Below are 27,433 nucleotides of genomic sequence, written 5' to 3'. Positions count from 1 at the left end.
TTGTTTTGTCTTTTTTTTATTTTTTTTTTATTCAAGCTCCTTTGGTTTTTCGGCTGACCAGTTGTGTTCATCACTTGAGGTTTCCCGCATCCTAGGTCAATACAGAAGGTCCAGTGAAGAGAACCGGTTTCTCCCAGCCCAGCAGAGCCCATTTAGGCAGTAGCACAGTCTTTATCAGAGGTCCATAGTGAGACAGCTGTATTCGATTGGTCACCCTTTTTTCCCCCACATAAAGCTCCCCCTAGTATTTAGTACGAATAGGGGGTTGTACACTTTGGACAAGTCCTGCACAATTTGTGTGTGTGTGTGTCTATCTCCATTTGTATGTGTGCTTTGATAGACCAGTAAGTGACCCGATCTGTGAACAACACATCCGCGTCAGACCAATTGTTCCAGGGCTGTTTCAGAGCAGTCAGGTCACTGAGGTCAAGATGTGCTTCTTATCAGTGGAGGAGCAGGTGCACCCGGGTCTCTCCACTTTTACTGGGTTTCATAACAATCAGGAGAATTTAGCAGGTACCAGGAAAGCCGTGTGGAAGCCGAATTCAGCTTTGTTTTGTCCGTAGAGAAAGGTGTTGTTCAGGTTTTTAACGTCAGTCTTCAGAAGAAAAAAAAAAAGGTAAAGAAGCACTACCCCTCCCCAGCCCCTATCATAGTGTCTTTAAATACACTTCAAAGCTACATTGAGAGAACAATTCTAGAACATTCTGAGTTTGCCTATTTCCCAAACTGCCAGTTATGAATGAGTAACTTGTAGGAACAGGGTAAACGTGGCAAACCCTGGTGTTCTTTCTCCGCAGAGGTCATCATTTTGGTTTGCAGTCTTCACTGATACAGTATAATATCACTGGGTTTTTCCACGTTCGATGTGAGGTTGACTATAGCACTACAATTAACTGGACTCGATAGGAGTTTCATTGTTTAATATCCTATTCATAGTCTGAACAAATTGACACCCGACATTGTGGTCTCAGAAGACTTTGCTATCAGCGTTATTTTTGAAGGCAACATAAATAGAATGTTTGTTTGTTTCTTCCCCGACAGGGAAGCATAGCTAAAGTATGCCGAAGTGGCGTGCTTGCAGGCAACCAGCCCTCCACCGCACTCTTCAATGCAGCAAAGCAGGAACAAGACTCTCCCAATGAATTCTGGGAGAAGCTGCCCACAGCTCTGCTGCCCCTTTAATCAGTCCGTCAGCTAGTCCTTTCTACTCGTCCATGGAGCTCAGCAGATGAGGTGCCAAACACCAGTTAGGAAGAGAAGGAAGGAGAAGGGAACATGTTTGTTGTCTGTGAAACGGAGAGGAGTTCTGATGACGACCACAATGATGAAGAGATGGATGGACAGGTCTTCGCTCAGGCACGGCTCGGTTTCTGACGGGTCTCCCAGTGCGCCCTGGGAAGTGTGGTCCTCAGCTCTCCAGGCTCATGAAGGCGACCACCTGCTCCAGCTTGAAGGACAGTCTCTGTTTCCTGGCAGCATCATCCTGCTCCAGTGCGTACACAATCTGTCAGAGATGCATAGAGACGTGTTACTGGAAATCATGTCCTTAAATCCAACCTGCTCCCCTCAACACCTAACAATGGCAGACATGACATTTGCATACAGTGTTTCATGCGATGGCTTCCTGGTTAGTTAACAAGTGTATTAGATCAGGGAAATACTGTACGTTGCTGTTGCCGCCATGTGTTGTAGCTGTGGGGTGTGTGTGTGTGTGTGTGTGTGTGTGTGTGTGTACACACCCACTCCCCTGGGTCTGGTATATGAACACACTTCCCCACACACACATACACACCCTACGAGCTGGTGTGCGTGGTGTGCGTGGTGTGCGTGGTGTGCGTGGTGTGCGTGGTGTGCGTGGTGTGCGTGGTGTGCGTGGTGTGCGTGGTGTGCGTGGTGTGCGTGGTGTGCGTGGTGTGCGTGGTGTGCGTGGTGTGCGTGGTGTGCGTTTGAGGTGTGCGGGGGGGGGGTGTGCGTGAGGGTGTGTGTGCACATATGTACACCCCCACGCACATCCCATCACCCGTGGGGTGTACGTGTGTGGGTGGGATGTACGGGTGGGAGGGGGGGGGTTGTGTAGTTATATGTACACACCTCCTCCTCCCCCCCCCCACGGGTGGGAGGGGGGGGTTGTGTAGTTATATGTACACACCTCCTCCTCCCCCCCCCACGGGTGGGAGGGGGGGGGTTGTGTAGTTATATGTACACACCTCCTCCCCCCCACGGGTGGGAGGGGGGGGTTGTGTAGTTATATGTACACACCTCCTCCTCCCCCCCCCACGGGTGGGAGGGGGGGGGTTGTGTAGTTATATGTACACACCTCCTCCTCCCCCCCCACGGGTGGGAGGGGGGGGTTGTGTAGTTATATGTACACACCTCCTCCTCCCCCCCCACGGGTGGGAGGGGGGGGGGGTTGTGTAGTTATATGTACACACCTCCTCCTCCCCCCCCACGGGTGGGAGGGGGGGGGTTGTGTAGTTATATGTACACACCTCCTCCCCCCCCACGGGTGGGAGGGGGGGGGGTTGTGTAGTTATATGTACACACCTCCTCCTCCCCCCCCACGGGTGGGAGGGGGGGGGTTGTGTAGTTATATGTACACACCTCCTCCCCCCCCACGGGTGGGAGGGGGGGGGGTTGTGTAGTTATAACTTTTTTCTTTTACTGTGTACACATACCCCCATGGGGTATGAGCGCGCACCCCCCCAAACCTGCCCCCACCATGGGGGTTTAGGGCAGTGGTTCCCAACTCCGGTCCTCAAGTACCCCCAACAGGACACATTTTTGTTGTAGCCCTGAACAAGGACACCCAATTCAACTCAATGAGAGCCTGATAATGAGTTGACAAGTTGAATCAGCTGTGCTTGGCTGGGGCTACAATGAAAATGTGTACTGTTGGGGGAACTTGAGGACCGTAGTTGGGAACCACTGGTTTAGGGTGTGTATGCATGGGTGTGCACACATGAGCTATTGAACTTATAACTGGAAAATACCTCAAAATACATTGCATAATTACAATTCTTCAAAGAAGCCACCCGTTGCCTTGATGACAGCTTTGCACTCTCTCAACCTGCTTCACCTATTAATGCATGTGAATTAACAGGTGTGCCTTGTTAGAAGTCAATTGGTGGAATTTCTTTCCTTAATGCATTTGAGCCAATTAGTTTTGTTGTTGTGACAATTTAGGGATGTCATATAGAGGACCATCGTTATGGCTACTGTAATAGTCCATATTATGGCAAACGGAAACGACAGTCCATCATTAAGACATGATGCTTTAGTCAATTCAGAAGATGACTTTGCACGTATCTTCTAAAGCAGTAGCCAAACCCATCAAGCTCTATCATGAAACCTGCTCTCATGAGGACCACCACAGGAAAGGAAGACCCCGAGTTACCTCTGCTGTAGATGAGTTCTTCAGAGATACCATCTAAAATTGCTAAAATATCTGCAATTAACCGCACCTCAGGTTGGACTAAATGTAACAGACTGAAAAATGTACTTTGAACAAGGCACACATGTTAATTGATTAGGATTCCACCTCATGAAGCTGGTTAAGAGAATACATTGAGCATGCAAACCTGTCATCAAGGCAAAGGGTGGCTACCTTGAAGAATCAACACGTTTTGGTTGCTATATGATTCCAAATGTTATTTCATACTTTTTATGTGTTCACTGTTGTTCTACTATGTGGGGAAAATAGTTTAAATTAAGAAATACCCTTGAATGGGTAGGTGTGTCCAAACGTGTGTCTTGTACTGTGCTGCTCTACTTTTAACCGTGAGGATAAGAAACATGTGTTGTGATTTTTGCCCATCGTGTGTTGCCGTACCTCTTCCGTGTATTTGCCCACGTAAGAGTAGATCTCGCTGAGGGAGCTCATACTGTTGAACTCGTTCATGTGCATCCGGGACTGTTCTGCCAGGTATGCATTCATGTCCTGGTCACTGATGGCTGGCATCTTACTGATATCTGAATAGTACCTAGGGAAGGGGATTAGGGTAACATGGTAACTACACTTCATGGAGCGCTCGCACACACACACACACACTCAAGCTGATTTTTTTTTCTTCAGGGTTTTCAAGCTGCATTTGGATCAAGGTATTTTTAAGCCTTTAGAATAGGAGTCGTGCACCGTTAGACAGTTGTCTCACTCCATACAACCTTTAAACATTTTGACAAACCCTGAGAAACCTTGAGCCCAACCCCCTGCCCTGACTCTCAATAGACATGTGCCCTTGTGCATACGGCCAAGAGGGAACTGGAAAATGGCGTTAAGCAGAGTATGTGACACACAAACACATGGAAGGCTCTCAACTGCATTCGTAAGTCATTCACTGACAACAACAGCTGCATCAGCCCTTTAATTAAGGCTGGTCATTTACATTTTGTATTGCTGCGGCACAACCACTCCCGAACACCCCAAAGTTAGCCTGACCATGGTGATGGTGATTAGGTGATTCTCCCTCCAACTGGACGTGAACAGAGCAAAGGCCTCCCCGGCCGCCACCACTCTAAGCTAATGAAAAACCAAACCCTTGTGCCAAAGGCTTCAGAGCCAGACCTCAGTGACCCATGCAGATGGCCTGGAGCTCACTGACAGATCCCTATGTGGAATGTCTGTTGAGGACGATGCTCAGCATAAGTCCGGGGCAGCCAATAGCAACACTGCACTGGCCTCAGGCTTTTGAACCAAAAATGCAATCGTTGTAAAATTCAGTCAACAACCACTTTTATTCTGAGGGCTGGTCCCATAGAGGTATGACTATATGTAATTTCCACTGATCCACACTCCCCCTTGTTCTAAGGAGGGCTTTTCACTTTGAAATATCCTATGGGAGCGCATAAGACAGGCCTGATTAACTTTTCATTGTCTAGGGCTGATAAAATCCCAACTCAAATATAGACGTCAAACACGCATGTGTTTGAGTTTCCCCTGTTTTAGAAGCCAATGGGGTAAGAACATAGATCCAACCTCTGCTACCCACTCAAACCATGGTATCCCTGATACGAGCTAACTATTCTTGAGTTCTACGTTTGGTAACAATGTTGAGTGCTTGTGATACAGTTCTATTATGTACCAGGTGGGACTCATAGGTGGTTTCCTTGCGTAATTCAATCCCACACTGCTTTCTGTGGATGTGTCCATGGTGTATAAAGATGTTTCCAGAAAAGCACTTAGCTACCAAACCAGGGCTAGAACCCATGATATAGTTTTTGATCCACTACGCTGATCAGCGAATTCCTTCCTTCTCCCTGTCAGCAGGGTAACTGCAGTTTGGTGACCTCAGCGCTGAAACTATACAGGCTCTATACAGTTTAAGTCCCAACAATACAAGAACAAAGGTTGTAGGACTGTGCTCAGCAATGACAAACCTTCGTTTCTGTGAACAGGAACCTGAGATTAAATAGTGGGCCTTTTGTTGAGAGTTGTACCTGTGAAGGCCTGTTTGAATGATGCATGTACACAGCCATGGTCCATAAGTCAGCCATGTCGTATGTCCTGTCACCGCAATCTCATTGGAACATTGAAACGTGGCTTGTAGGGGTTGGGGGGGTGTGTGTGTGTATCTTACATAGTACAGGGGAAAGACATGCGGATGTGTGTGACAGTTTAATTTACATCTATCTGACAGCTGCTGACAAAGAGAGAGGGAAGGGACGGACTCCAGCTGTTTGGAAAATCCAAAACCACACAAGTAATTCCAGCCACAGTTAAATGTTTTCCATTCCTGCTTAGTTTTTGGCTGTCCTGGGGTGTGAGACTGAGGACGGGCAGACAGTCAAATAATTTGCCAGCCAAGTAGAAGTCATCACTTATAGGTTGTTCTGTATCTTTCTAAATATTGAAAAGTAAGGTTTAGGATTTGCTATTATAAATGGGTCTTTTCAGACTTGAAATAAGTAGTTCAAATCACTTCAGAGTTGAGGGTCCTTCTGGTCGGTTCTGGACCGGTTCCAGACCTCTATGTTTATTGAGCTCCGTTAATGGCATGTCATCAGTCCCTCCCGACTCACTGAAGCACCTCACACTGTGTTAGTAGCTGGCATGAAGGAAAATCTGTCGTGTCATTTGCATAGGGAGTGCCAGTGTCAGGAGAAAGAATGGATTCTCTCCGGTTCAGAGAAATGTAGACCCACAAAGGCTATGGCGCATGTCCCCGGAAGAGCTTATCGTCACAGTCTGATGTTCAAAGGTGGATTTATGGCTGAAAATGTTAAGAAATACAACAATTTGTTCAAATTGAAGCGAGATGACCTTCACTTATTCAAAGAGGGAAGGGGAAGTTGAAATGAGCAAGTAACACCTCTATCACATAGAGGGAGCAAACATCTCACAACTGCACAGCACTCAACTGAGAGAAAACGTGCTCTAGCGTGAACATCACCATTGAAGGTCTCTGCACATTTAAGTCTCGTCAACTGGGGGTGACTTCCAACTTTAACAGCAGATCACCCCTTATGACCCGGTTGGTCATTAGCTAACTTCTTCTGAAGTCCTGCGTGCTCGTGTGATCAATTCAACAGCCATAAGAAATCAGCCAATGGATGATACTGAAATGAATGTGACCTCAGTGGCTCTTCTCATGCTGGGACAGACATTATAATTGCAAGGGGACACAGATCACACGTCAACTGTAGACACTTGAGATCTCACTACCATGTGAACGGACTAAATTAGAATTAGAGCAGAAGCAGAGTCCTGACATAGTTACACCCCCACCCCCACAGACCAATATAAATATATACTTTGATTATAGTGCTACAGATCTCCCATGGCTACTAAACCCTGTCAGCATTTCCCGTCCTAATGCCTCACGACAGGTCAACAGTTGAGACACTAGCAGCCGGTCGGCCGGCCTGTGGGACAGCCCTCATCAGGAATCACCTTGCGCGTGCGCTTATTGTGGGGAAATAACAGTGAACTTTTTGTCTAAACAATGAAACTACAGTGTAAGAGCCAGACTCTTAACATGTCACCTGTTTTAAAACATTTCACCCTCTAAACAATGTGCAACAACTGTTACAACTCAGACAGGTTACCAACATTTCCTTGTTTCTTTCAAGATCGCTACATTCCCTGCCACTTCCCTCAATATTCCAGAAATCCTAGTTGGGACCCAACTAGGATTTCTGGAAATCCAGAGAATTATTGAGAAGTAATCAAAGCACATCAAACATAGCATCCTTGCACTTAAACCTGTGCATTCCACAAACCTCTGCCCCTTCTACCAGCAAGGCTCATGGAGACATAAGCTAAACTAGCTCTCGCCATCTACATTCAAAAAAATCAACCAGCATCTTCTGAAGAAATAACCCACAGATCACTAGAAGCAACTATTGGCCAACATATAGATCATGTGCCATTATTCCAAAACCCAGAAGACACACACACACAGGAAGTGTCACACACACACAGGAAGTGTCACACACACAGGAAGTGTCACACACCTCTGTATGTTGTAAATCTAAGCCTGACGAAGAACGCCCTAGCCAAAACTCCTTCCTCATCTGAATAACATACCCCTGTCCTGCGGCTTGTGCTCGGTTCTAACACATAAATAGTTTTTAACTGCTTCACAGGTCCCATCTTTTATTCAGCAGTCTACCCCCTGACCAAACAAATGTAATAAAACTCTCATTTTAACAAATTACCAGCAGTGCTGCTGCTGTCGCCCGGCAGTGCTCTCCAAACCGCACGCCCGCACACACACTCCAGTACCTGGGCCGAGGACGCACTGCGCCTGCTTCCCACTAACCTCTGTTACCCAGGGCGCCGCCATCCATTCCCAGTGTGTTTTAATTTGAAGCCTGGTACACGGCCCATGGATCACGGCCCCACGGTGTGTTTATATATGAGACAGAGACAGGATGCAGTCCGCCACACGCCATGTGATGCACCAATGTAGAGTGACCGACGGGCTCATACCGGGCAGCCCCCCCACCCCCCCCCCACTTGCTCGCTCACACACACACACACACACACAGCTCTCTCACCTCTCCACCCAACTCTTGTAGCTGGGGATGTCCTTGGCATACAGCAGCTTGTTGGAGGGCGAGTCCTTGCCCAGGCGGTGCTCTGAGGTGGAGCATGAGTCCATGAAGGTCTGGGCCACCACCGACAGACAGGCGTCCGTGATGCTGCTCTTGTGGATGTCGAACACAAACTGGGGGTTCTTGATCACGTTCACCCAGAACCTCAGAGGCAGGCTACAGGGAAAGACGCAGAGAGTCAGGATGACATGCCTTAACGCAGCACACCCCAGTCCCATGGGAACAGAGTAAACTGTTATTTTATTCTATAGCTACAATAGAACACGTTATTTCAGTTGCTGAGAATGTATCGCCATGATGGAAAAGGACAAATGTTCGACTTGAACCAAGGTGACATCACACACGCAATTTCTATCGATAACACCAGCAGGCCAGCCTCGGGGCTAACGGATTCTGTGCCAGAAGCGGGTGAGGACCCACGCACTTTACAAACCAGACGCACGGCTTGTTGCTGATGCGCTCCATTTGATGTGTGCTCAATTCAATAAAGCCCTAATCTTAAAAGCAGACAGCGCCAGGGCTTCATTGTCTCCAGCTCTATCTTGGGTCCTCGCTTTGGGGCTTCATATTGACACTGTTCATATTGGCTGTTTAGACATGCGGCCTGTTCCGTGCCGGTCTAGAGTAATCAGAATATATGAGGTCTTGGAGTGGATGTAGAAACAGAACAGGTGTGTTTGTCTGTTACAGGTCAGACGGGATTGAGTGCTCCTTGGTTTTCCCTCCGCCCTCCACCACCCCACCGCCTGCACCCCTGTCTGCTCCCTCTCTCTGGGTAACATGGTTGTGGCTGATGCTGCAAAAGCCAAACCGGCCCGAGACTGCAGTCAAGCGCATAGAGGGACTGTGTGTGCATGAAAGACAGGAGAGAAGAAAGAAAACATACAAATGTAATCATTTGAACAGCCCCCCCGCCCCGCCGCTCCCAGCGCTACCCTAAACCCCCGACCTCCTTTAAAACCATTCAGCTGCATGACCTAACAAAAGAGGATTTGGCGATGGAGACCTTGGCATTCTGACTCTGAATTAATCTGCACAAATCTTCCCGGATTAGCGGTGGGGATCAAAAAGGATATGAACACCGCCGCGGTGCAACACTTGATTGTCGTCAAACCGGCGCAGCTGGCCAATGCGAGGTCAAGGTTCAGGCGGTCGCAGAGGGGAAAGGGCATATTTAACGCGGTGTCTCTTCACACTGTTTTCAGAACAAGGCCGTAATGACATTCAAGGCTCACTGAATGTGACAATACAGATCAACGTGACAGACTATCGCTAGCAGATGATTGTGTGCTGTGCTGCATATGAATTGCGACTATTGTTCTGCCAACGCTGCTGCAGAACCCAGCCGTTACCCCTTAACTGCATGTAGAGCATGTTATTCACGCAGCAGCGTCCATCAAAGCCCCGGTCTGAACTGAAAGCTTCTGCCGCACTGTCGTCCATTTCATATTTCAATCAAGACTCCATTCATTGCAGTCAAACGTCCAAGTGAGTTGAGGTGATAAATTGTCAGCGGTCAGATCGTCTCTAACTAATCGACTATCAAAGTCAATTTTTCTAAATGTCACTTTACTCATGTGTGTTCTACCCCAACCCGTTTGTTTCTTGGTCCAATCAGAAGGAAGCCGTCGGTTTCAATGATCTGATTATTTGGTCGCTTTCGAAGGTGTCTGGGGAGTTTGAGCCTTTGGCCAGGCAAGGCGTTTGGAATATCAACAGTTTTTGAAAAATGTAAGATGATTAGAGAAAATACTGACCCATGGTCCTGCTATTCATACTCAACCCAAATCCCACGATTTTCTAGTAAACCTGGATGGGAAAATCCCTGGAATTCAGAGGTAATAAGCCGGAGATCCCAAATTCTCCAGCCAGTACTTCTGAAAAGCCTGGGGATTTTAGGAAAGTTACCAGATTGTTGCCACCCTAGGCCTGTCCTTGTAGCTGGCTCGAAATCTAATATAATCTCCCCACAGAAACTGTGGAGTAGTGACTGAAATATACATCCCCAGGCTGGATGTGTCAACCTTGTGAGGGCTGTGCTGCTTTCATTTCCACTGGAACTGGGACGGGTTTATGTGACGAAGCGCCCATGTGCCAGCGCGCTGTAGGAACTGGTAATTAAACCTGCCGGTGCACGGCACACACGTGCACACTGAAGAAAGACGGAGGCGAGAGATGTTGACACAGACTGCAAGTCTAAAACGGACCATCTGGAGATGCTGGAGGAGTCTCGACGTTAAAAAACAAAATACACACGTAAACGCAATGCTCACAATGTACATGAACATTTGAGTATTTAACGATTACGTACATTTTAGTGGCTGCTTGCAAGTAGGCGATACTGACACATTTTAAAGGGGCAAACGGAGTGGATGAATCAGCCAGACGCAACACACACACTGATGCAGACAGACGTGCACTTAGACAGCACACGCGCGCACACCCAGACGCACCCACACGTGCACTCTCACTGTCATTGTCTCTCTCACTATTTCCCACTCTAAACATTAGTGATGAAGAGGGCAAGTGAAGTGCATATGCAGGGAGATGATTACACAGTCAAACATGCCCTGGAGTGACTGATGATAAGAGGTCTGTGTCTGTCTGAAGCTCTTCCTGTGCCAGCCTGATTCTGGGAATCAAACAGCACGGCTGACAGGAAGAGGGTCTATTATCGACCACTAAATGATGAGAAACTGCCTTAACGACTACTGCTATACCTACATGTCATTCAGCACTCTAACATGCACTACGACTGACCGAAAGGTCTGGACTCTGACCGCGCCGATGGCATCGGCTGCAGCCGTAAGTTGGACATCGACATGGAAAGGTAGCGACAAACAACGATAGCATAATTTCACACACACACAGTCAGACACAGAGACACCCAGACACACAGTCAGACAGACAGAGACACACACAGTCAGACAGACAGTGATACACACACTGTCAGACGGACACAGAGGCACACACACACAGTCAGACAGACAGACACACACACACACACACACACACAGTCAGACGGACACAGAGCCACACAGACAGACAGAGAGCTACAAACACAGTCAGACAGACAAAGACACACACACAATCAGACGGACCCAGAGCCACACACACACAGTCAGAGACACACACACAGTCAGACAGACAGACAGAGACACCCACACACAGTCAGACAGACAGAGACACACACACAGTCAGACAGACACAGAGACACCCAGACACACAGTCAGACAGACAGAGACACCCACACACAGTCAGACAGACACAGAGACACCTAGACACACAGTCAGACAGACACAGAGACACACACACACAGTCAGACAGACAGAGACACACATACACAGTCAGACAGACACAGAGACACCCAGACACACAGTTAGACAGACAGAGACACACACACACAGTCAGACAGACAGAGACATACACAGACAGTCAGACGGACACAGAGACACCCAGACAGAGACACCCACACACAGTCAGACAGACACAGAGACACCCAGACACACAGTCAGACAGACAGAGACACACACTCACAGTCAGACAGACACAGAGCCACACACACACAGTCAGACAGACAGAGACACACACACAGTCAGACGGACACAGAGACACCCAGACACACAGTCAGACAGACAGAGACACACACACACAGTCAGACAGACAGAGACACACACAGACAGTCAGACAGACACAGAGACACCCAGACACACAGTCAGACAGACAGAGACACACACACACAGTCAGACAGACAGAGACACACACAGACAGACACACACACACACAGTCAGACAGACAGTGATACACACACTGTCAGACAGACACAGAGCCACACAGACAGACAGAGACACACACACAATCAGACAGACACAGAGCCACAAACACACACAGTCAGACAGACAAAGACACACACACAATCAGACGGACCCAGAGCCACACACACACAGTCAGAGACACAAACACACAGTCAGTCAGACACAGAGACACACACAATCCCAAAGTCAGACGGACACCGGGACACACCCAGACAGACAGACAAATGGCTGGTGAGGGGAGTACTCGCTCCAAAGCCTCCCGTGAGAGAGACCCTCCAACAGGCTGACAGTGGTTAAGGACTAAGCCCGGTGTGAGCGTCACCAGTGTTATGATGGACGACTGTTTAACGTCCCCTCTTGTGAGAGCGATTCCATTAATGTTTAATGTAAGAGCGACCCGCGGAGCCTTCGGAAAACACTTAACACGCTCTTTTGCAAATGGTGCAGTAATGCAGACGCACTGAATTATAAAAATTAGGACCATAAAGTAAAACAAATACTCTCCCCCGCACCCTCCTCTGACCGACTGCCTCGTACATCAATTCCCGAGCACTGGCCCGGGTGGCCTCATGCGCTTCTTCGGGCCAAAGCTGAGTGATGCATGATGGGACCTTGGCTAAGGCCAGGGGCTAATGAGTTATTAGCATGGCGTTTAACTCCCACTGAGTCAGTTTCTTTTCCTGGTTCCCCCTCCTCTATCCCTCTCTCCTCCCACTCTCTCCCCTCCTAATCCACTCCAGGTCATTTAACCCTGACAACTCCTCAGGAGGGGGACACAACTCTTAATTAATCACAGGATACTCATTTTGGAGTCCACTTCCTCCACCTAGCCTGCCCGGTCTCTGCCACGGCGGCCCCGGTCAGCGACCGTGGCAACGTCAGATGTGGCTGACTTGATTGGACGCCTTCGGCATTAGCTCACTGTCACTGGATTTAATGAAGATTATATGCACACCAAAGACACTGGGGCGGCATGGTGGTGATGGAGGTGCTGAGACAGGGCCGGGTGGTGCAGTCTCCTCTGGGAGCGCACCGTTACGCACCAGCCAAGACTCTGCATGTGCCAATGTGCGTGTCTGACTGCTGTGTGTGTGTGTGTGTGTGTGTGTGTGTGTGTGTTGGGGGGACCTACACATCCAATGGCAATTGATATAACCCCAGGACATGGTGAATTAACAGCAGAGTGAAGGTGTCTCACCAGTTGCTTTTCCATGTGTGTCTAACGTGCGGGTCGTGGATGCTGTGTTTGTCCGCCTGCTCATCCAGGAAGTCAAACATGTACTTGATTGCAAGCGGCAGGGCACTGCCTCTGTGTGCCGTGCTGAAGATGGTCTCAAACAGGTCGTCCACAAACTTCTGTAAAGTGCCCTGTGGAAACAGAGAGGGAGGTGAGTGACGGACAGAACACAGACCGAGCGGCATCAGAAACAACAATGTGGCCCATTCATGGGTTACATACCACCAGATCCAATACACATTCATGTTTCACCGTGATGCGGCTCTTACCCAGAATGCATGTCTGGTGAATCTATGATGTGTCTGTAGCAGCCGGGCTAACATGCCTTAATTTTATGAGGATTACAATGGAGATATGTGTTTGTAGTGGATATTCCAAGATATTTTATATTTCTCTAGTTATAGAGAACATATATTGTCAAATAAATAGAAAACTATAAAAAGAAAATTGCCTGTTACACTCAAAAACATGCAAATATAAACAAATTTTAAGTGGACTACCACAGCAGAGTAGTCCTGGGGTATTATAAGCCAAGACCAGCGCCAGCTTTAGCCTTTTGGGGACCCTAAGCAAAATGCAAAATTTCATTTGGGGCCCACTCTCACTTATTGGTTGGGGAGTCCCTAGTAGTCGGAGCGACAGCTTATGTTGGTAATGCCTGGAGCCAGCCCTGACCAACACTATTCAAAAGGCACATCTACATAGAGCAGCTAAGCCTAGAATCTAAGGTATACATTTCCCTGCAGAAAGCGTAACTCACTGACGTGTGCGTGTAGCGTGTGCGAATGACAGTGTATACGTGAGTTTTTTCTCTCTCTTTGTCTCTCTCTGGTCCTCAATCTCAAGGTTTATATGGGAAATTGTTTTTCCACAGTTCACTTTTAATAATATCTGGGAACAGGAGGCACATCTCCTAAGCCTCTTTGTGCACTGGGATTAGCTCCCACAATGCACCATTGACCCTAATTTGATTTAATGTTGTCGACTTTAAGGACGAGAGAAGAGAGAGGGAACGAGAGAGATAAAAAAAAAGAGAGAATCTAATCCACTTGTTACAAATGAGCTGATAGAATGAGAGGACAGAAGAGGAGGGGAGCTGAGAAGAGAAGAGAGAAGAAGAGGGGGATGAAGAAAGCGACAGTGAGGGAAGCCCATATGAGAAGAGACACGCGTGCCCAGTATGTCAGATATGAGGCGTGCATGAGGGCGGAAAACAGAAATCCAATTTTGTCTGGAGCGATGACAGAGTGAGGGAGAGGAGAGCAAGGGTAGCGGGTGAAGAGTAGAATCCCGTTAGCTGACAATCACAACCACAATTCTACCGTGTCCCGTATTTCGGACAGGTTTCTGTCGGCTGCATGCGAAGATGAAGACATTAATTTCTGCCCCGACACCCCCGCCTCGTGGCCACGGTTCACTGGCAAGGAGGACGGAGGGGTCGCACGCGTAAATACTGTCTGACTGTACGTGACGGGTGTCAACACCACGTTTCAGGGAAGGAATCCTTCAGGCAACACCATTGTGACGGTCCCAATTCTGTCCACATGAGTGCAAGAGCTGCCATTAGAAACGCACACGCGCACACACAGAAACATATCCTGTCATTACACTGCACTTTAAACACTGTAATCTGGAATGCACTCAAGTGGACTGGCAGGCGAACCATCGTGTCATGTAGGTAGAGTGGAAACAAAACAAACCGTGTAAAGGACACACTAAAGCAGAAAGACCTATACGGTATAGATATATACTGCATAGAAAGACAGGGGAGGAGTCATGCACCTACCCCTCTCAGAGTGATGCAGATAAAAGCTCATGGATGTGTAAGTTAAGTCATTGTAACTCTTGGGTGAATGGATGTGTGAGTTAAATCATTGAAACTCTAGGATGGATTGGTGTGTAAGTTAAGTCATTGTAACTCTAGGATGGATGGGTGTGTAAGTTAAATCATTGTAACTCTAGGATGGGTGGGTGTGTGAGTTAAATCATTGTAACTCTTGGGTGGATGGGTGTGTGAGTTAAATCATTGTAACTCTTGGGTGGATGGGTGTGTGAATTTAGTCATTGTAACACTAAGGTGGATGGGTGTGTGTTAGTTAAGTCATTGTAAATACATCTATATACTATATAGAAAGAGGGGGGAGGAGTTGAGAACCCCACCCCCGCCTCTCAGAGTGACGGATGTAATACAGGCCGTGCCAGAGCCGGGCCTTCCTCTGGTATTTACAGTGATGTGAAAGCCACATGCATTTCATTACAGGGCCATCGGTCCAGTCACCCCTCACCAAGAGAGATGGTTCCCAAGATGAACCGGTTATTTCAATAAAACAATCCGTCTGGAAAGACTGCCATCACAGCCTCTGCCTAGCCTGCCATCACTGCCTCTTGCCTACTCTGCCATCACTGCCTCTTGCCTAGCCTGCCATCACTGCCTCTTGCCTAGCCTGCCATCACTGCCTCTTGCCTAGCCTGCCATCACTGCCTCTTGCCTAGCCTGCCATCACTGCCTCTTGGCTAGCCTGGCATCACTGCCTCTTGCCTAGCCTGCCATCACTGCCTCTTGGCTAGCCTGGCATCACTGCCTCTTGGCTAGCCTGGCATCACTGCCTCTTGCCTAGCCTGGCATCACTGCCTCTTGCCTAGCCTGGCATCACTGCCTCTTGCCTAGCCTGGCATCACTGCCTCTTGCCTAGCCTGGCATCACTGCCTCTTGCCTAGCCTGGCATCACTGCCTCTTGCCTAGCCTGGCATCACTGCCTCTTGCCTAGCCTGGCATCACTGCCTCTTGCCTAGCCTGGCATCACTGCCTCTGCCTAGCCTGGCATCACTGCCTCTGCCTAGCCTGGCATCACTGCCTCTACCTAGCCTGCCATCACTGCCTCTACCTAGCCTGCCCCGACCAGGGTCATCACAGGGAAATGGAACATTGCTTAGCACGGTGGAGAACGTGTTTGTCTGCATAGGCGTGTTGTGTCAAACTGTGTGGGTGTGTCTCTGTCTGTGAATGGCTGACTGAGGGAGTGTGTTGTCTGAGTGTGTTGTCTGAGTGTGTCTGGTACATGTGCATCATACAGAGAGCGCTGTCATATTAATTACATGGCTCTACGGTGACTTCTCGCTGGCAATCACAGCAAGCCCGGAGAAACGACAGCCGACACTCCAATGCTCTCCCCTCATCTCGATTCAGTTGATGAGTGTGTGTGTGTGTGTACACGTGTGAATCGTACCACTTGATGTTCCCATTATAGAACCACAAAACGGAACCAGAACGAGTGCGGTCTGTCTGAAGCGCTAAACAAACAGCGGCCACAGATCAAACCCAAACCGTTGAATGTTTCATTAATCATAAATTACAACCTGCCACTTTGGAATATTCTTTCTTTACACTCATCCCTCTCTCTCTTGATCTTACTTTTTCTCTTTCTGTGTTTCTGGAAAATGGAAAAAAAGGAGGCTTATCATTAGCAATTGGATTGGTAATTTGCATTGAGCAGTGGGATCAAAGTCATGTTTCCCTCTCAAACGAATTACCCAATTTCCTGATGGGCCATCGTGCCGAGGTGTGCTCAAAGGGACGGATTTTATGGCTATTTTTTATTTCTGTTTTTCTCTCCAGACAAAATCTACATCTGCAGAAAAAGCCTTCACATCTCTATAGGGTTTTCCCATTGTCTCCTACATAATCAGGCTGCTGAGATTTAAAAAGGGCATATTAGCCCCTACATACAGCACTTCCACTTAGGGCTCAATGCCTATGGGGGAACAGAAATAATATTATATTTGAATAATTTATTTCACCTGAAGTGCCTAGAGTCCATCTGAAAGACGTTTGTATTCACTGCTGCTTCTAATGAACGCAGCTTCAAATTGATCTGACATTCAGAATTTTGCATAATCTGCTTGGTGTTTAAATGACACAATGCATAAAACCAAAGAGGCTGTATGTGGGCAAACTACGTTCTCTGGGTCTGTTCATTTGTCCTATGGAGGGTTAGTAAGTGACCGTATTGTACATATGCAGGGGAAATTATTAGTTTTCAAAAAATATGACGGGGGACCTGTATTTTATTTAAAATAATAAATGTTGTTTGCCAGCAAATTGCTTTGGGTGAATGAAAAAAATCCATAATAATGTAAATTCATGTGTTTGGATGGATGAGTGTGTGTCAGTTAAGTCATTGTAACTCTAGGATGGATGGGTGTGTGAGTTAAGTCATTGTAACTCTAGGATGGATGGGTGTGTGAGAGTTAAGTCATTGTAACTATAGGATGGATAGGTGTGTGAGTTAAGTCATTGTAACTCTAGGATGGATGAGTGTGTGTTAGTTAAGTCATTGTAACTCTAGGATGGATGGGTGTGTGAGTTAAGTCATTGTAACTCTAGGATGGATGGGTGTGTGAGAGTTAAGTCATTGTAACTCTAGGATGGATAGGTGTGTGAGTTAAGTCATTGTAACTCTAGGATGGATGAGTGTGTGTGAGTTAAGTCATTGTAACTCTAGGATGGATGGGTGTGTGTGAGTTAAGTCATTGTAACTCTAGGATGGGCGGGTGTGTGAGAGTTAAGTCATTCTAACTCTAGGATGGGTGGGTGTGTGTGAGTTAAGTCACTTTAACTCTAGGATGGATAGGTGTGTGAGTTAAGTCACCTTGGTGGCCAGCAGCCTAGTCAGGTAGATCTCGGAGACCATCTTGGAGCCGCGGTCCCCCTCTTTCTGGTCTCCGTGCTCGTGGTTCTTCACCAGGTGCCACACTTTGACCCCGCTCTCCAGGTCGGGGGTGATCATGGGGGTGCGGGAACGCAGACTGTCGGGGCTCCCTGTGTACTTGATCATGTTCTCTGCGGAACGACATGCAAAGGGCGCCGTCAGGATGTGACAGACACACAGCACGGACAGACTTTGAAGATATGACGTGATCAACACAGACATTATTACTGACAGACGTAGGGAAGAGAGAGGGGACACACCTAACAGAGGAGATGTGAAAAGAAAACATCTGAGCCAGCACAGTACTGTTCAGGTCGCCACCATAGAACGACAAGGGTGAGAGACAACAACATAGACAAAACACACATTAAACACAGGCACCATCAAAACACGATACAGACAAAACACAAGCATGATGCAGCGGGCAAGCCAGGCTAGTTATTCCACGCGACAGTCAACAGGAGAAGCCGAATTCGGTCGAGGAATCGATAGTTTGTCTGGGTTCAGTTGGAAGCTACCGAGCCTTGAAACTTTTACAATAGTGTGCGCGTGGTTAATTTTTCATGCAGTCTTCTCTTGGGAGGGTGGGGGGGGGGTTGCTTTGGCACACTACTGGCGGAAACAAAATCGAATAGGTGTCAAGCGGGATGAAATATTCATGTGGCTAGATTGGACGAGAGTGGCGATGACATTTAAAAGCACACCGGCTCACTGAATGTTTACATAGTGTGAAAATAATTGATCGGTAGGGCTGCCGGTCGAGGGAGAGGCGACGGGAAATAAAGTGTGTTTTGGCCAAGGCAGACGCAGCAGAAATCAATCTGTTCTTCCAGAGTGAAATGCTGGGAGTGAATGATGGAGAGAGAGAGATACGGAAGTAAAGTGCTAGAGATATAGATAGAGAAAATATTGTATTGTGTGTGTGTGTGTTTGTATGTGTGTTGTGTATTTGAACGATGGCTCCAGGGAGGCATGTCGGCGTTGACTCGTCATGGTAATGACACGCTGCCTGATATCACACTGCTTTGACTCAGCATCAAGCTAGTTCACTGCCTCATGGCAGGGGCATATTTCAGCACACACACACACACACACAGCTACAAACACGCACGTGCACACCTACTGTACCCTCTGACAGCAGCTTAACTAAACTCCTCGTAGGTTCGGCCTCTGAGCAAACATGTCATTTCACTATCCTCAAGGGAACCAAACATTACTCTCATCCCTTCTCCCTTCTCCTCCCATCATCCCTTACTCTCCATCTTTCTCCCACCCTCTTCTTTTTCCTTCTCTAATTTTCCTCTATCTCTGCTCTCCTCTATCTTTTTCCACTGTGATGATTAGTCAGTACAAAGTCCCTATCCACACCTCCTCTGTTCCTCAAGTGGCCCTGGCATCGTTTGAAGTCAATTCCCCAAGTGAGAGATGTGATATTCTGTCTTCCTCCATCCCTCTCTGCCTCCATCCTTCCCTCTCTCTTTCATCACAGTTTTTGCTTTGGTCTAAATTGAGGTGAGGCAACTAAGGTGAGGAGAGGAGGTGAGGAGAGGAGGTGAGACTGGTCATGTAGATGAGGCAGTGGCAGGCTGATAACGCCGTCATTTGATGTGTCTAGAGTGTTTGTGGCCGACCGGCGGTGTCTTTGATCTACTTTGTGGCCAGTCCGGCAGTGTCTTTGATTTGATGGCTTCCTCTCAGGTTCAAGAGAACACCGAGCCAGAGCACGGCAGTCACAGTCTGGAGTCCCAAACGGCACCCGATTCCCTATCTAGTGCACCCTATTCCTAAATAAGATTCTGGTACAAACTAGTGCACTATATAGAGGACATGTTAGCATTTGGTACTAAATCTCCAGTCCCAGGAGGAAGTTAAGTCAAAGACATTATTTCCCTCTGATTTCTCTGTTCTCTCCCTGTTATCCCGTTAAATCTGGTTATTTTGTAGCCTCGGTTCTGTCCCTCTGGGACTGTGTCACTATTCCCCTAACAGCACCGGATGGATAAATAGGGACATCTTTACGGTTTAGCTAATTGGACATATTTACCGCTTAGCTAAAAAGTTTAGCTAATTTAGCCTTTGTATTTAATAGTGAAAGATAGAGCTATACTAGTCTGAGGAATGAACAGCTTGTGCAGGGGGATACCTGTGGTGTTTTCTGAGATTAATTTTGACGTCGAAATCTCTGTTTCGCCACATTTTTATTAAAATTCACAACAAAGAGATGTGAATGTGAAACGTTTGTGTTCTCATGTGGATTATGACAGAACACGTGTGTGAGTGTGTCGTGATAATGTGTGTGTCTGTGTGTTCCCATGTGGGTTATGAGAGAACACGTGTGTGAGTGTGTTGGGATAATGCGTGTTTGTACGTGTGACTATAGGACCATTTGGTTTTGAAGGACACGGTTGTTCCTGTCTGACCTTCAGGCACACGGCCTTCTGGGAAATGCAGGGGTGCCACAGTTTACAGTCTTATCTAGAGGAGAAGCTCCTATCCACAAAAGAAAGCGGGAAGTGTGCCGGAAATGTGTGCTCCCAAAATCCACTGCATCCCCATCTGTCCTTCCTCACAGTGTTTGGTTATCCATACCGTATTTACTGGCAGAGGTTCTGGACACGGTGGAGTTGTTGACCGAGTTGTAGGCAGTCACCTGCTTGGGGACCAGGGCCATTACTGAGTTATCAGGTACCTGGAGAAAGAGAGACAGCAAGAGAGAGATCACATTAAATTAAGGATTAGTAAACACCAATCACCCTGTTTCAGAACGACCAATCACCCTGTTTCAGAATGACCAATCACTATGTTTCAGATTGTCCAATCGCCCTGTGACCAATCACCTTGTTTCAGAATGGCCAACCACCATCTTTAAGATTGACCAATCATCATGTTTCAGAATGACCAATCACTGCTCTGTTTCTGCCAAGTGAATTATTTAGACAGAGCAATTCCCCGAGAAGCTCAACGTGGGGCTCCTAAGGAGGTATTGTGAGCATGTTCAGCTATGAAATCCCACTCTACTTACTGTCAGTGTATAGTTGTCCCACATACCTATATTAAGACGAATGCATCGATTTTAAGTGGCTCTGGATAAGTGTCTGCTAAGTGACTGATCCACTGCAGTTATCAGTGTATTCCTCGGGAGCCTTTCAGTGAGATCCAATCAGAGCGTACGTACGATAAGTGACAGCAGTAGAGCACAGAGCGGGTGCCTATCAACACCTCTACTTTCCATAATGCCCCTCCTCTTGGTGTGAGAGGGAGCAAGAGATATGGGTTCCTGCTTGTCAACAAACTGAAAATGGTAGAAATGAACCGGCAGAATGAGTGATCTCACACACACACTGCATAAGGTAGAGTTAATTGAAGGAGTGGTTTATTTCATAGATTGTTTGGGGGGTTGGGGGGTCCCTTAGGGTGTGTTCGTGGGGGTTTCATTAGATGATACATTTTCTTTTGCGTACCTCTGGAGCATAACGTGTTTATATAACGCCCTGGTCCCCAGTCCTGCCCACATGGTCCCTTATCACTAATCCTACATGTTTACTACTATAAGAGGAGCTACGATACTGGGCTACAATACTGACACAGCCTACAGGACATAAGAAAACACGGCCTATAATAAGAACAGCATTACACCGTTAGAAGACAGCGCTCATCCAAATTTCCACGCTAGACTGTCTTCCTTCAGCGGTAGTACGGGCTACAAGCTGATGCTACTGTAAGCAAGAGATTTAGAGTGACTGATTCCATGAGGGTGAACAGCTCTTAATTACAATGTGGAACAATTTCACGGGTCCAGAATAGGGAGATGCAAACAGGCTTTTAGAAATGCAGGTCTCTAATGCAGTGAGAGTATACCGACAGGACTCTCGCAGTGTTTTAAACAAGGATCCGATATGAACATACGACTGATGTAGAAGGAAGACAATGTGTCGGGTGTTAGAACAATGTTACAATCAACTACTATAACTATGATCAAAACATGACTTCAATCCAGGTTTTGACACATTTTTATAATCCAGGTGTTAACACATTTTTCGAATCCAGTTATTAACACATTATTGTAATCCAGGCGTTAACAAATTACTCTAATCCAGGTGTTAACACATTATTCTAATCCAGGTGTTAACACGTCATTATAATCCAGTTGTCAACACATTATATTTCATGAGTTAACACATTATTTCATTCTGGCTGCTTTTATGGAAAGGCAATCCAGGTATCAGTTGATAGGGCTGGTTGTGAATTAGTGGAATTTTACCCACCTTCCTATCTACACTCCCTCCTACATTCCACCCCTCCTTCACACTGTCCTTGCCCCCCCCCCCCCCCCCCCCCAAAAAAAAAACTGAATTAACTTCTGTCTTCATTTTCTCATCTCCAATTCCAATCAGACTCTTAATCCATTCTTCCTCACCATCTTGTCTGCCACACCCACGCCATCCCACGCCTGCGGCCGTGCAATTTAATTTAAGGGGTATGCGACGTGTAGCCCCCCCCCCCCAAGCCCCTGGAAACACCCTTCAAGAAAACCTTGTTCGGAAGGATGCCGGCTTAGGTGCTATTTACAAAATAATGAAGAAGCGAGACTCATTCCGCTCCCATTTCCAACAGTCCATCACTCTGGCTTATGGATGGATGGATGGTGGCCAAGAAGTGAATGTACAAATCGTCAGTCTTTATCAATATCTGTCTTTCTGACGGTCAACTGCTTTGTTATGGACGACAGTATATGTCTCTGGCTCGTGTGTAGGGGGTTAACAGTGTGTGTGGGGGGGTCCCTCAGGGTATGTGTCTGTCTTTAGGTGTATTTAGGCATCCTGCTGGAGTAGAATGTGTTCTGTGAGTGTGACAATGGAAGGACATCAGAGTGATGCACATTTGAGTTTATCTTCTCTCATCAGCTCCTCAGGCAGAGAGTTGCCACAGCAATACAACTGCCTTCCCCTGTGGTCATCCATGCGCCTCCAACCCCCCACCCCCACCCCCAAATCCATAACCCCTGTCCCCTGCCTCAGGTGATAACTCCAGGGGGGTCCTGTCAGTCAGACCCTCCCTTCGGTAACGACCTGGAAGCGCCCGGTCTATTACCGCGGGAACAGAGGTCTACCGGGTCACAGCCAATAAGGAGACGAAGAGGCAGAGAGTCATGAATACAAAAGGAATAGTCTGTCACTGATCATTATCGCTCTTCTAGGGGGATAGAATTCAGGATTGATTGGAGTCTGAAGACTGCACCATTTTCAGAAGGCTTCTGAAAAGTGTTTACACACATTTTTGTCGCAGCCCCGGACAAATACAACTGATTCCACTCGTCAACTTATCACCTAGCCCTCAGCTGAACGGAGCGTGTTCATCCTACTCTACAACAAAATGCGATTGCTGTTTGAGGTCCAGTGGGATCGGATCATTCACACGTGGAGTAGTTGGATGGACAGTACAGAGTTAACTTTCTTCCTATTTTTCTCTTCTTGTACTTGGGTGATTTGGTCCATTCTCTTTGATTATAGTCTACAATATTCTATTCTCTGAAATGAAAGCTGAAATCACACAGCAGTGATATCATTGTGAAGATTCACACATTACAAACACTGTGATGCTGCAGTGAAGATGGCAATCACAAACCCTCTTCACTGGCTTCCTATTTCTACCTTTCAAACTCAACATCCATTCAGGGTTTTACTAGCAGTTGTAAGATCTGAAACCTACCCGGCGCCATCATTACCAACATCAACATAGCCCATTTAGAGACATTAAAGGAGGTGCCTTTGTGTGTTCATTCAATTGCTCCATGGAGGCTTTTAAGCTTGCTAATACAGGATTCTCCATATCCTTCTTTCTCGCTTCGTCTGAGCCCATCCGATATGTCAGACTTCATGGAGACAGACTGATACAGCGCTCTTAAGAACAATCTGATCAGACGGCTTCATCAGCCCTGCATGTCAACAACATAAACACATAGCCAACGCTGTCGAGACACACAGACACTGACGTCTTGAGAAAACTCTACGCTCGCGTTTGGTAATCTTACTCTTGTAATATTAGCTAGAGTGCTAAAGCGTCGTTTCATACAGTCACAACTGACTTGCAGAGTTCTAATCAAAGCGAGATTTTTAATGAGTTTCTGTTTGGCTCAGTGTTCGGGGTGGAGGTGCTGTCTGTCTCTCTGCTGAACGGCTGGGTTTGTAAACAGAAACAACAGAGACTGGCTGATGACTCCAGAAGTCAGAATGCTGCAGAAGGGAGGGAGGAGCGAGAAGCGGGAGGAGGGAAGGGGGAGAAGCGAGGGAGGAGGGAGAGATACGGCGAGGCAGGCGGTACAGATAGAATCAGATAAACAAATGCAAAACACAAATCTCCCTCCGGCTCGATATGATGAGATCAGGAGGTCTATATGAAAAAAGAACCACGAGCTCCGCGTGTGTTTGCGTGTTTCACTGTGTGTGTGCGCGCGTGCGTGTGTGAGATAATGAGTCTGTGTTATATTGTGTGTGTGTGATTGTGTGTTCGTGTTTGATTTTCAAGGAGACCTTTATAGGGGAATCGATTTTATCAAACATTTATGAGGTTGGACCGGCAACATTTTACCAGGAAATGGAATGACACAGTAGTGAAACCAGGTTACTCGTGGGAGAGCGATATGAATTTGTCTAGAAGAGCGCTGTCTGCATTTTGAGAGTACCTGGAATTCAAACATCTCGTCCACACAGGAACCTGGACGTGGATCCTCTGATGATTTGCATCTACTCGCCTACCACATGTTTACCTCAAATCAGTGCAGAGGGTTTACTTGGAAACACTGTGATTTTAGAGTTATTATTAACATTAAATACCGCCAATCCAAACTTCAGAGTAGAACAAACCAGAACTAATTCTGTTCCTCAACACTGTTCGTTCTAAACAATCTGTGTATGCAAATTGAGGGGCAGGTATACACTAGAAACAAGGGTGGTAGATCAAAACTTTTGCCTGATGGTATAGCTATGGGTATTCTACATAGTGATGGATATACCTGGTAGTGGGAAAGCATGTTGAGTCTCTTCCAGTCACTCTCAATCTTTGTTGAGAGATCTTCGTCCATCAGAATGGTCCGCTGACCTCTGCCTTGACGCCACTCTGTGAGGGGGCGGAGACAAAGACACATGGGTTAGGGAACAATCACAGATATATCCCATAGTGATGACAGAGTGGATGTACAGCTGAATGATGTTCTGGGTTCTGCACACAGCCACATTTCAGTCAAGTGTAAGGAGGGAGGCCACGTGATACGGAAACAGACTTCCTGTAATCATTACTTTGAGGCAAGCGTGAGATTCCCAGGCTTCAAAGTAGCTATTCCGAGAAGCAGAACAAATGGGAGAGATATAAGCAGTAGCAAGGGAGAAGAGATACAGGACAAGCGATGTAGGAAAAAGAAAGGAGGTAAATTAATCACACACGGCTCTTTGTTAGAAAGCAGAGTAGAGGCCTCTGCTGGATCGATGCGCGTGATTATCCCTGCTAGCAGAGGCCCCTACTTCCTTTTTCATCTGTGGCAGGTTGCCGGCGCCCATGCTGAGCGCTTTCCACCATCGACCAGGAATAAGCCCTTTGCCGAGCCACCTTCAACAGTTATTACGTTGGATCTGGAGAAACCATACCACTGCTTCCCCACTCAGATGGACTTCCCACCTCAGCCAGGGAAACCACATCACTGTACCCTTCCCTTAGTGGTGAGCGCTGGAACTGCAGGATTTTGTCCCAACTAGGGCCAGACCAACCGAGCTAGCGGATCAGTTCAGCAATTTACTAAATTCAACACACCAGGGAGTTCATTTATCCAGTGTGCATATGCACAAATCTGTCTGTAAACCAGGTGTGCAATCCCTCATCTTGAGCAAAGTGTGGGGTTTATCAACATATCAATACCATGTGTAAGTGCCACAGCCATGACCATGCATAAGTGCCAAGTGGTGGAAGGACACTGCTTCTGAACCTTACATTAATTCATGAGGAATTAATAGTTGATGTATGAATGACATCTGAAAAATAAGTAATATTTAAAAGTTTTTTCAATTTGCACCTTTCGTGCAGTTTTTCTAAACAGGCTACGATATTTAATGGAAATTGACCACGGCACTTAATTTTTAACGATAAGAATCCATATAAAGTACTCTATTGTTAAATTATACTAACCTCATATAAAACCAATGTTGAATTATAACAGACAGAGAAAATAGGAAATGGAATAGGAAGCTGAATCTCCAATGTAAGAGATACCATACTCTGCATTTGTCAGAGAGAGAGCATTGTTAGAGACAGATGGGACCTATTTTCAGAAGCAGAGTCGACATATTTCTTTACCATTTTCATTCTTTTACATTTATTTTAGAGAGGCAAAATAAGATAACTGCCTTTCCAGTGCATATCCAACTGCACTCCCATCTTGGGTGTAGTTTGACAAGTACTTTTAAATAGGACCTTGTCAGTCCGGTATCGTACAGTAATGGTATCGAACAGTAATGGTATCGAACAGTAATGGTATCGAACAGTATCATCAATTTGCTGATATTATAAGTAAACACAATGCTGAACGAGGTGGAACACTTGACTCATTCCTTCCGCAGAACCACAATGATGGCATTTCTTTCCCAACACTAAAGAAACTTGTCCTAACTGCCATCTCTTCAAAGCGGCAACGTTTCTTTACTAGTCAATAAAAACGGTGCGCTTAATTCCATTCATTAATAGTCATTTTTTATTATATCTAAGCAATATTGATAAATGAGGCACCATGTCTTCCAGATCAATGAAATTAAAAACATTTAGGGTTATCTTCTCCAGAAACATCCCCTTAAAAAGAAATCCTATCACTACATGCTTCTAGAGAAACCACAAAACTGCGCCCATAAGAGATGCCCTACTGCACTACCTTCAAGAGACACTGCACCCTCAAAAACACAGAAAAACTCCATACCACTAAACCAGAGGTACCCCACTCCAGCACTGTCAGCATGAAAGCAAGGTCAAGAAAAACAAACTCCCCACACAAGACACAAACTTATTCTCTATGAAAATAAAATACATCACGGAAAACAAACAAGAGGGTGATTTTCTTTTGTTTGCTGCCTTTGATTATGAAAGCATTATTGTGTCGCTGTTGTTCCGTCTGACGTTGGCCACTGTCATCTCCTATTTCCATCACAAAGCAGACAAACAAAGCAGCAATCACCGGAAGGATGATGAAACACGTCTTAGAGGGGCTGAGGAGAATAACTTTGGCACTGCAAATCTCCAGGTAACACAAACCCTCCTAGTGTTTTCTCTGTCTCTCTACTATTTCTCTGTGTTTTTCTATCAACATGCAAATGGACTGAGTCTCCGGATAGACCAGAGGAAACAGACTCGTAAAGGGGGAGACAGGAAATGTGGGGAAAAGGGAACGAAAAAATATGGATTTTGAGGAAAGTAAGATGATAGTAAGATGAGAATGCTTTGATTTCCCAATCTGCCCAGATCTCAGAGGACTCTAGCACATCTGAGATGCTTTGATGAGGTTGAAGGTTCTCCAGGTAGTGTTGCGTTACTGAGACCACATGTAAACAAAAAGTATGGGCACACACTCAGACACTCACACA

General features: G+C 46.7%; 1 protein-coding gene across 5 annotated transcripts in view; it reads right to left on the bottom strand.

Moving 5' to 3' along the window:
• Positions 1–29: 29 nt before the first annotated feature.
• Positions 30–27,433, bottom strand: part of plxna4 (plexin A4) — a 256,250-nt gene continuing 228,846 nt past the window's right edge. For 4 of the 5 annotated variants that reach the window (XM_029116984.2, XM_029116986.2, XM_029116983.2 and 1 more), the window contains exons 26-32: positions 24,829–24,932; positions 20,406–20,505; positions 17,757–17,947; positions 13,069–13,238; positions 7,999–8,211; positions 3,833–3,983; positions 30–1,507 (exon numbers count right to left, since the gene is read on the bottom strand). In XM_029116984.2, coding sequence (XP_028972817.1) covers positions 1,412–1,507; positions 3,833–3,983; positions 7,999–8,211; positions 13,069–13,238; positions 17,757–17,947; positions 20,406–20,505; positions 24,829–24,932 — 1,025 coding nt within the window. In that variant the 3' untranslated portion in view covers positions 30–1,411. Of the gene's footprint in view, positions 1,508–3,832; positions 3,984–7,998; positions 8,212–13,068; positions 13,239–17,756; positions 17,948–20,405; positions 20,506–24,514; positions 24,583–24,828; positions 24,933–27,433 lie in introns of those variants that run through there. The other variant, XM_029116987.2, reaches the window with a different exon arrangement.

This window comes from Esox lucius, chromosome 23, assembly GCF_011004845.1.
Source record: "Esox lucius isolate fEsoLuc1 chromosome 23, fEsoLuc1.pri, whole genome shotgun sequence".
Lineage (NCBI taxonomy): Eukaryota > Metazoa > Chordata > Actinopteri > Esociformes > Esocidae > Esox > Esox lucius.
The sequence above is the reverse complement of the archived record's forward strand: the minus strand, read 5'-3'. Positions and strand labels throughout refer to the sequence as shown.